An 11283-nucleotide genomic window follows, 5' to 3' on the forward strand; every position below is an offset into this window, starting at 1 on the left:
TTGTTTGTGTAAAAATGACCACTATATCCACAAGATCCACACTGAAAAATATTTGTTTGACTATGATGTCCAAATGTGGGCTGTGTACAACTATGTCTGACCCATTTTCTGCAGGTGGGTTTCATTATTGTGGAGTGTTTTAAAGACGATCTCGTGGGAGTATGGTTGTCTATGAGGACCCTGGCCTCTGAACCATCCACATATGTACCACACAGGATACCCCTCAGTTTTAAGGGAAAGGGATTAGTCTAAAAAGAAGAGAAATTCTGTTGTGTATTTCACAAAGGGGAAAACATTTCTGTATAAAAATGCTTATTTTCACTAACAGTAAATATTTGAAGTACAAAGCATGCTTTTGCCAACCTAAAACTGACTTGGAGTAAATTTGCTCAGCACATGAAAGAAACATGGCAGCCTCTGACAGGACGAAAGGCATCTGTACAGTAGCTCATAAACCTAAACTGGCTATTTTGTTTTGTAAATGCTAAAATTGCAATTACATCAACCTACACATAGGAAAGGAAAATCACATATGAAATCTCTTTAGAGTCTCAGCTGTTTCTCTTAGACAGTAATGAGAATAAATTTAGTGCAAAAGGAGACTTTTACTGTTGGACTATCAGATTCTTGTTCTACAAGAAAAAGACCCCAGTAATCTCACGTCACCTTTAGTGTTTCAGAATACATCTTAACAATGTCAAACTGTGCTACAAAGTCCAAAATTGATACAAAAATCCAAAGTCAGAGATCCTACTACGAAGTCAAACATCTCATCTACAATTCATCCAAGACCATAATATCTAGGATATACTATCCATGTTAATGTTATAGCTCTATGCTTATACTGTATGTCAACAATGAAGGGGAAAGATCTGATGCAAAGTTGATATTGCAAACTCCGTTAAGTCACCCGAGATATGAAAGCTCTGAAACCTTTGAGCAGTGGTACAAAGTCCTGGGTAGAAATAAACCTAAGGATAAAATGATCAGAAACTGTCAGAGAATGAATTAATAATTAGATATATCATAATTAGAAAATACATTTAAAAAAAGAAAAAGATTAAAAAGACTAACAGTGTCAGTGTATACATTGTCTTTTTTATGTCAGACTACTACAGTCTGACTTCCATGGTCACATCTTTTACGATTAATGCAGTTCCTTTTTAAGCTCACACCAAATCCAGGCTGCATCTGCCAAAAATATAAAAACATACTGTACTTAACTTTTCTAATATAATAGAAAAACATCAAACTTTTGCTAAGACATTGCTGTTCTCATGATAAATTAGCCACAGTTATAAATTAAGCTGCCTATCTGACCAAGCCATTTAAACCTCTTTAAGACAGCTTGACTGGTAACACTACTGCTTAGTTTACACACACACACACACACACACACACACACACACACACACAGACCGACACTCACACAGTCATCTGCAGAACTGTCTACCCAGTTACTCTCAACCTAATTACAACAACAACCACACATCAACAAAAAACATCACAATTCTCTGGAACACAATGCACCATTGCTAAAGTATTTTTAAATCATATTTGCATTATAAGCACATGAGTCCCACACAAACAGAGTAAAAGGAGGATGGGGGTTTATGAGGAAGGCATACTTCTTCTTGTGGCTAATTGGGTCTCTAGACATACTCCCAGGAAGCGATGGTAGGACTCCATTTCACCGGCCGAGATGCGGACCAAGGAAAAGGATGTTCTTCGCGAGAGCAGCCCACATACAGAGCATCGGGACGGGATGATCTGATAGCAAGGAGAGCCTTCCATACCGCAGCGCAAACCCAGAATAATGCTACTCATGCTGTACCTGTCTCACTACAGCTCTCCGGATGAGACAGTGTGTGTGACTCCTGCGTAAACTGTGTGAATTTTAAGGTCACAGAATAGCAAGGGCAGATCAGAATAGGTGGACAGAAGCTGTCTCTGGATTAAGATAACTATTCTAGTTCTCTTCTCCTGTGGTGGATAAACTTACATCACCTGAGAGCAAGCTCTCCCTCAGAGCTGTCACTAAACAGCATCCCTAACACACACACACACATGCACACATACCGAGCTGTATCTAAATGAGGATATACTGTATGCTTCAGTTGTTCTTATAGCTAACTATAATTACTCCCATTGCATTACTAGAGACAACTCTATTAACTCTATTATATCTACTCTATTACACTTTTTTTAGAACAATTTTGTCCCCAACAATGAAAAAAGCAAGAGCCTATAGTTATCAGTATTTTTCTTTCTTTTTTTCTTACTTTCTTTTTTCTTTTTTTTTATGTTTGTATATGTAAACAAAATGTGTCATGCTTAAAACAAAAAAAGCTATTTGCTAATAGGGTAAGAAAAATAAAACTTAATTCAAGATACATATTCCCTGAGGGAAAAATAAATTATCTTACAGAGTTTTGCTTATTATACTGTAATTAAATTGATCTTATTTTAAGGATGTTTCGATATTTTTCCTGAAAAAAAAAAAAAAAAAAACGAGATAACTGTTTTTTTCTCACAAGAGAAATCTGTCAGTCCAAAAGCAAAATCTCCAAATGCTCACTATTTAATCTTATTGCTGTCTAGGACATGCAATTGAGATATTAAAGAAATCACATTTGTTATTATTCTTTCCTATGGGTATGCAGACAAAAAGTGATTACAAAAAATATTTTTTGCAGTGAAAATATAGCTATCACACACACACACACACACACACACACACAAACACAGCATCCTCCAGTATTCTCTGCATCGTAATGACTCCCGAAGAGACTATCTGCAGCACACTCTTGGTTGAGAGTGTGTGTCTATGTGTTTGTGTGAATACTTGTGTTTGTTTTTATCCTCAGCGAGCCCTTAAAATGGCACAAATTCTTAAGGACTTCTGACATACAGCACAACCCCTTTACCTCAGTCAACCTATTCCCAGTATGAAGACAGAAAGTGAAAACTTTTTTATCAGTGTCTGTCCAACTGAAAGTGCTGAGCGGGATTAAGAGTAAAACAGTTCTGCATTTTTGGGCACTTTTTCAAATCAAATTGCTGTGCATCTTAAGCATTTTAAGCCCATAAACCCCCTTTTTTTTTTTTCAGAGAAACCCTCTCACACCACCCATCCAAAACCAAGAGCTACAGTGCTCTCAAAAATGTGTCCATATATTGTTATAAGAAAGAGATTGCAAGGGAAACACAAAAACATGAGTCTATTAACAAAGTCCTTCATCTGGCATAGCTGCTTTTTAAAATTCTGCTTTGAAAAACAGAGTGCTGACTTACACATAACTGAACCCATTGTGACGATGGTCCTGCGCTGTGCAGATATTCCCAAGAGCCAAAGTGACCCACAAACTTCCTCTTTCTCTCACTCCGTGTGTCTCCTTCAGGTTGTCTCTCACTACCTAGATGCTAATAAGATGTTAACAGAGGAACCTGTGCCTCTGAAACACTGGTAATACATTGACATGTTTTCTACAAATATCTCTAAGAATGCCAGACGCACAGGTAGTTTCCTCTGCTTCTCTCCCAGCGAGACAATCTCCACTGCACAGCATTCCGTACGGCAGGAAGAACTTCACAAACACAACGATTGCTTTTTCCCCTCTCCACCCCAAAGCAGAGCCTTGCATCTCTCTCTCTCTCTCTCTCTCTCTCTCTCTCTACACACACACACACACACACACACACACATAAACCCCTCCCCACAAAAGTCACACATGAGACGGCATCATGTGGCACTGAGTGCTGAATTTAAACTGGGCAGAACTTTTTTCAGGCACTTTATTGAATATTGAATTGAAAGGTAAAAAGTGTTCTCTTTAAACAAGAGGTAACATAACCTAAACAGTGATTTCATGGATGTTTGAGCACTTATGTAAAGTGGAGATTGAAGGTAGGATGTTTCACGGTGGATCCAGAATAAGGTCCATAAACTCAGACATTCCTGTGGCTGGAAACCATTGTGCTTGTAAAACAAGGCAGGGTTTTTACTCTCTAACCTCTCTGGATGTCAAATCACAGCCAGGCTCACACTCTACAGTAGCTCGATGAACAGCCCATTTGCAACTTACTCATGGTATACATAAATTCAAGGAGTATCCCTAAATTGAGGATATAAATGTAAGTTTTATGAAAAGGTACAAATGTCCATTCGGGCACATGTTCAGTATGTTATCTGCCTGAAAACTCTCATTAGTAGTGCTTGCTACTGTTACTAAGACAAGCATCACTATGACTAATGCTTATACTGCAGGTTAGGGATTTGAACAAACCCCTAACCCTAAGTATTAAACTTCGGAACATAACTTGTTTGAGTTACGTTATGAATGATACCTCAAATCGTACTTTTCAAAGTGAAACTTTTTTGACCTGACAAGTGATAAAAGTGGTGAAATAGTCCCACAGACAATGAAGGAGAGAACCGAGTCATATCTAGACACCACAATGTCTATCATAGAGCCTTGGGGGTGAGCTCTTTTGACTTGGAACAGTAAGCAACCACCTAGCAACCACCTTGCAATGTCCTAGCAACCATACAGAACACCCTAGCAACCACATAGCAACATGCTAAAAAACCATATAGCAACACTTAGGCAACGCTCTAGCATCACAGCAGTGGTTTCTGCACATTTAGTTGTTCCTCCAGGGCATAACTATTAAAGATTCTCTCATAATTTACTCTCATTTACATTTACCCTAATGCCATCCCAGATGTGTTTTACTTACTTTCTTCTGCAGAACACAAATTAAGATTTTTAGAAGAATATTTCAGTTCTGTAGGTCCTCACAATGCAAATGAATGGTGACTAGAACTCAGAAGATCCAAAAAGGATATAAAGGCCGCATAAAAGTAATCCATAAAACTCCAGTGGTTAAATCCATATCTTCTGAAGCAATATGACAGGTGTGGGTGAGAAACAGTTCAATATTTAAGTTCTTTTTTAACTGTAAATCTACACTTTCACTTTCACTTCCATTCTGATGTGGAAGTGACTTTCATTTTCACATTCAGCCACCTAATGGTTGGGGCTGGTCAAAGGTGGAGATTTATATTAAAAAAGGGACTTATATATTGATCTGTTTCTCATCCTCAACTATCATACCACTTCTGAAGAAATGGATTTAACCACTGAAGTCATATGGATTATTTTTATTTATTTATCCTATTTTGGACCTTCTGAGTTCTGATCATCATTCACTTGCATTGTGAGGACCAACACAGCTGAGACATTCTTCTAAAAATCTTTGTTTGTGTTCTGCAGAAGAAAGAAAGTCAAACACATCTGGGATGGCATGTGGGTGAGTAAATGATGAGAGAATTTTCATTTTTGGGTGAACTATCCATTTAGGCCAAGTCCATTTGGCCTAAATGTGGATTTGAATGGTGAACCAAACTTTGAAGCTCCAAAAAGGACAAAAAGGGACCATAAAAGTAATCAATTAATTTAACATAGTTTAATCCATGTCTTCTGAAGCAATCCAATCAGTTTGGTGTGAGAACAGACCAAAATATAACTCTTTTTTTACTTTAAATCTTGACATCAGCAGTCTCCTTGGAAATCATTATTTCAAGCTTGATCACACATCCTATGGCAATCTAGTACTCTGTGCATGCGTCAAGTGCTAGGAAGTGTAATCAAGCTTGAAATCATGATCGTGCCTAGAGACTGCAATCTGTCTGTTCTTACCCAAAACTGAATGCATTGCTTCAAGAGACATGGATTAAACCACTGGAGTCATATGGGTTACTTTTATGCTCCCTTCATGTGCTTTTAGCAAAGTTTTGTTTACAGTTCACTTGCACTGTATGTACCTATAGAGCTGAGATATTCTTATAAAAATCTTTGTTTGTGTTCAGCAGAAGAAAGAAAGTCATACATATCTGGGGTGGTCTGAGGGTGAGTAAATGATGACAGAATTTTCATTTTTGGGTGAACTATTCCTTTAACCTTTTTTACTTCTAGGCCCCTCATTGTCTTAGTCATTAACATTCATACATTTTCACCAAAGTGAGAAATATGATGTCATTTACAAGCATTTTAATCTTCCTAAGTTTTCATTTGAAAAAGGAGTAACTCATGTGTCATTACAAGTCTTCTGAAAACATACAATAGGTTTTGGTAAAAAACAACACAAATTGAATTCATTTTTCAGTAAAACTCTTGACATCCGTTGCATATTCATGAGCGCTATGAGAGAGTTTAAAGTTATTCCATTAGCTGAAAAAACATTTTTAAATGTGCATACAGCTGGGAACTGCAGTTTACCCTATAGCAGCTGTGCTACCCAAATCACTAAAAAGATAAATCACATATTGAGCCCATGTAATAGAAACACATTTCATAAGCCGCAGTATTTTGGCAGTAACCAGAGAATAATTAAGAACAACAGACAAAACTATTTTTAAACATCACGTAGTGTAATCTACATATAGTCTAAATAGCTAATTTCAAAGTGATATGGAATATGAAATGAATATACTAAAGAGGAGGGAAAAAACTGTTAAGTGACTTCAAAGTTATCTGCAGTTACTGCTTACACGATTTCCTATCTGAAGTGACTCCATGTGACCTCACTAAAGGGAATTCTGGAAACTATGTGACTTCAGACTTTGGCATTCAGTGGAACCGTCCAAACAGAAAAAAGAGGATTCATAAAGTCATCTGTCCCGTTTTTGGATTTGGAAAGAGAACTTCTGCTTTGGAGTAAGAAGTTTGTTTCTGTGTTAAAAACAAAACTATGGCAGGCAGAACAGAGAACAGCCTATAGACAACAGTCTAGCCTACAACTAAAACTGTGTGGTTACAGAATATTGATTGACATGATGTCAGCATAGAAGCTTTTAGGAAAATATAACACTGTAACAGAGATACTATACAGATGAGCTCACAAAACCAGCTGGAGTGGAGGCAAGGGCAGTGGAGGAGATGGGAGGGGTTTGTGTGGAGGCAGGGAAGGAAGTACAATGACCTTCCAATTGTTCACCTTTTTGGATTTGCTGTGGAGCGTCACTGCTCACTGCCTCTGTTTTATTGTGAGTCCAAGTCTTTGGAGATACTGTCACAATGAAGCCCGTTTTCCAGGATTTGGAGCTGTTTATAGAATTTTTTTGCATTTATGTCACAGTACCCAACGCAGGACTAAGCAATAACATTTTTTTGTTTTTGTTTTTTACTTTAAAAAAAATGAAGACCACACCTCATCCCAAAAATAATCAAACAGGCCAAAATGTAATAAATAATTGCCCTTCTTCAGTTACTTCAAAAGTTTCTTCTAAAACATAACTTTTAAAACACTAACACAGACGTGATCTCTTTAAGAGTACCTGAAAGCTATGGCTGTGTCTGAAAGGAATATTTGTTTCCTTTTTACTAAATACTGCGCAGTATACACGGTATTAAAATAATATGTGAAACAGATCATGTTATGCAATGATATACGTTTCAAAAAATGTGCTATTCTGAACATACCCTAGACAATTAACTATGTGTGTCTGTGTGTGTGCGTGTGTGTGTGCGTGTGTGTGTGTGTGTGTGTGTGTGTGTGTGTGTGTGTTTGTGTGTCCAGGTATTCCCTACAAATGTCCCCACAACGATAGTAAAACCTGACATTTTTGACTTTGTGGGGACAATCAGTCAGCCCCCATGAGGAACACAGCTTATAAATCATACTAAGTTATGTTTTTTGAAAATATAAAAATTCAGAAAGTTTTATGTGAGGGTTAGGTTTAGGGGTAGGGTTAGGGTTAGGGGATAGAATATACAGTTTGTACAGTATAAAAACCATTATGTCTATGAAGAGTCCACATAAAACATGAAAACCCAACATGTGTGTGTGCGTGTGTGTGTGTGTGTGTGTGTGTGTGTGTGTGTGTGTGTGTGTGTGTGTGTGTGTGTGTGTGTGTGTGTCCTTGTCTGAAACTGTGTTTGTGCGAGTGCCTTGGCCTGTTTGTGTTAATCCCTTTATCCTGATTAGTTTAAGATGACGGAATAGCATTTTTTTTTTTTAAACAACAGTGGAGTCAGACTGGCTCTCTGATTAAAGCAACTCTTAGGGTGAAGTGTATTTCTTAAATACAAAACAAATGAGCTGCGCATAGCATAACTTTGTTAAAAAATGCTTTTCATGTCATTATTTTTAACATTATAAATACACTTTCATAACGTTACTGCAATGTTATGACGTTGTTAGCATGTCCTCTATAAATATGATTGATCTTAGCCAGTAAATGCTAATGTAAACTCTGCTACGATGCTGTTATTATATAGAATACTTGACTTGTTAAATATTCATGATCCTTATATCAGCTTTTACATTTACAAATGAATGAAGTCATGGTCGACCAATCACAGAGCACAACCTCTCAGTTTTGAGTCATTTCACTATTAAATGGCTGGATGGTAACATCTGTGACTCAGACAGAGTGATGCTCTGATGGGTCAGCCGAGATGCTGGTAATGGATTTACCTTTCCCCTGAAAAAACATAATGGCATCAACTCTTTTTTATTCTGCTGTTGTTTATCCCAAACCCATGGCAGGTTTGAGGGGACTTCCAATAAGTTCAACATTTAATCCAGTCTTTTAGAATATTTGTATGAAATCCAAAGTCCGGTTAAAAGCAGTGAACTAGAAGCAAACGGTTTAATCATCACCCATAAAGAAGCTTAAGACTGAGATTTTAGTTGGCTGAGATGGCTGAAGCAAGTAGCGTGTAATAATGTGGATAATGAACTTTGGAAGCAGTGACTGCATGGTTAAAGCATGGAGTGTCTCCATGAATCACTGTGGCTAGCTGCACTGGGCAGTCTCAGTTTCCATGGTAACAGGCTTTCACGTCCCCAGAGGGCTGCAGTGGAGGCGGCAGCGGTGCCTCTAATGCATGGCAGAGGTAGCAGCATGGCACAATTACCTACTTCACTCTCATGCACAGGGAAGCACCTGGATATTTCTGGGTTTTTTATGGGGACAGGAAGATGATAAATATAATGGTTTGGAATAAACACTATTTCAGAGAGGAACACTCAGGAAATGGATTAAAATGGCACATAATTCATCCACATCAACCACACAGCACTAGAAAGGCAAAATGAAGTAACTACACCAACACTAAAACTGGTACTAAACACTGAAAATGGCCTTGGTTTTAGTAGGGATTTTGTAATAAATGCACTTCCCACACTTATTTTTCTTGGAACCTGAGCATAGCTGAGCCAAACTGTCTGTCACAGGACAGGTCATAGTCCAAGAGACCCGATTTCAGTCATAACTTTTTACGGCAATGTAACAAAGTCTATTTTTAAGAAACAATGCAGTGAATTTATCCATGAGCTACTTCCATTATCTGAATTATATGTCACTGAGGTATGCAAGTCTGACACAAATTGGTGCCGTATTTTCAGTAGATGTCTCCAATTATTTGTCAATTACTATACAAATATATTACAGTATAAACAATAATAATAATAATAACTCCTATGAGAAAGCACCGAGTTAAAAAGCATGTTTACCACTTAAAACACGTATAGCCCTCATTCAAATATGTGATTTCTACCATACATATTTTGTGCTTATATCCTGAATGAGCGAGAGTGTTTGTCATAACTTTGATAACATGACACTTCAAGGTAAAATAAACCATTGTTACCTAAAATTAAGTGTTTCTATATTTCTATCACTATCCATTATTCAGGGGGGAGCCCACAAACCCCAAAACAAAGAAATCACAGCTTCCCCCTGAATCACAGGGCTCAGCTCCATCAAAGCAGTCACACCCCCCATCACACACACCCCTTTACCTTCCAGCCCAGAGCCCTTATCATCCTCAGCCCCAGCAGTGAATAAGCCACTCACCAACATGGGTGATGACACAGTCTACCCTTTGCTGTAGCTCCATTAGAGACATCTCCTCTTCTTCCTCAAGCCTGCAGAGCATCTCAAGGTGTGAACAGTGCCTCTCTCCTCTCCTCCCTTGTCCTCTCCAACTCAGCTCACCGGAGGGCTTCCCCAGTCGGTGCTTACAAAGACAACAGCCACTCCCAGTCCCTGATGGAGACCTCCGATGGAAAACACAAGAGAGAATAGATCCCACTGGCAGATGAAGTCTGGTTCCTTTATTCTACAGAGTGCAAGTGCAGGGAGGCTTTTGTGATGTTAATCATTCATTATGAATCTGCATCTGAGTGATATACTGTGTGGACTTTCCCCAGCTCTATGGCTTCTATCCTAAAGACTGTGTCAGGCACCAGGAAGAAAATCAGAGGGAGGCTACCTGCCTACAGAGGGATGTGGAGCTCCTTTCTTACAAAAACTGGAACAATGGATTCAATGGAATGGAGCCATATACATGCAGCCAGTATTGTAATCATCAAGCAGCACCAAAATGATTTAAATGGTAAAATATTATGAAATAATTATAATATTGATTACTTTTCAATTATTAATATTAATATAAAAATAATTTAAATATTTACAAAATTGTATTAATTTATTAACAATATTTAATTTATTAAATTTGATGGGTTATTTATCAGAAAATATAAATAAAAAAAAATCCTTTCATTTACAATTTAAATGCAAACTTTATTTTGCTTGTGTAAGTAAAATCAAATTATGCCTAATATTAAATATTTTAAATATAGTTTATTAAAATTCTATATTAACACAGCCTAAAAAATTATACATAAAAATCGACTCTTGTCATTTTTCACCCCTACAGTGTCTTTAAAGGACTGCTCTGGCGTTCCGCAGAGATTCTTCTCCACATTTTGATATCAGCTGATGGGCTGCTATTATCTTACTTGACGGCCCTTGGGAACCAGATCATCTCGTTGGAAACGCTCAGTGATGGGATGCCATCTGCGCTCCGGCCATAACATCTAATGAAAACATATGCATTTTTTTACGATTAATTATGGTTAAGTGTTGATTTAGTTTTTACCATGACATATACATTTATTTTCTCTAACACAGTCGCTTAAAATCTCTTCTAAATGTTTTTTTGTTTTTTTTACAGCGTTAGCTACTTTACTAATTAGAATAAAAAAAATAAAATAATAATAATAATAATAATAATAAAAAACTAAAAAGTTGGCTGAAGTACACAAAGAGATAGTTTCAAGAAAAAATTATTTTAAAAATAATTTAGGGCAAAACAAAATATTGACCTACTAAAGTTTCACCGGCAGATAGAGCTGCAGGCCCATTTCCATTACGATGCAATCCTTTGCTACAGCAAATTACAGCGCCTCCTGCTGGACACAAGCGGCACA

At 37.4% G+C, this 11283-nt stretch overlaps 1 protein-coding gene across 3 annotated transcripts in view; it reads right to left on the reverse strand.

Annotated features, from left to right (window-relative positions):
- Positions 1 to 10985, reverse strand: part of LOC127428054 (guanine nucleotide exchange factor DBS-like) — a 90107-nt gene extending 79122 nt beyond the window's left edge. For 2 of the 3 annotated variants that reach the window (XM_051676089.1, XM_051676088.1), the window contains exons 1-2: positions 10813 to 10985; positions 9866 to 10068 (exon numbers count right to left, since the gene is read on the reverse strand). In XM_051676089.1, coding sequence (XP_051532049.1) covers positions 9866 to 10068; positions 10813 to 10838 — 229 coding nt within the window. In that variant the 5' untranslated portion in view covers positions 10839 to 10985. The remainder of the gene's footprint in view (positions 1 to 9865; positions 10069 to 10812) is intronic. The other variant, XM_051676087.1, reaches the window with a different exon arrangement.
- Between the last annotated feature and the right edge of the window lie 298 nt (positions 10986 to 11283).

This window comes from Myxocyprinus asiaticus, chromosome 37 (genome assembly GCF_019703515.2).
Source record: "Myxocyprinus asiaticus isolate MX2 ecotype Aquarium Trade chromosome 37, UBuf_Myxa_2, whole genome shotgun sequence".
Classification (NCBI taxonomy): domain Eukaryota; kingdom Metazoa; phylum Chordata; class Actinopteri; order Cypriniformes; family Catostomidae; genus Myxocyprinus; species Myxocyprinus asiaticus.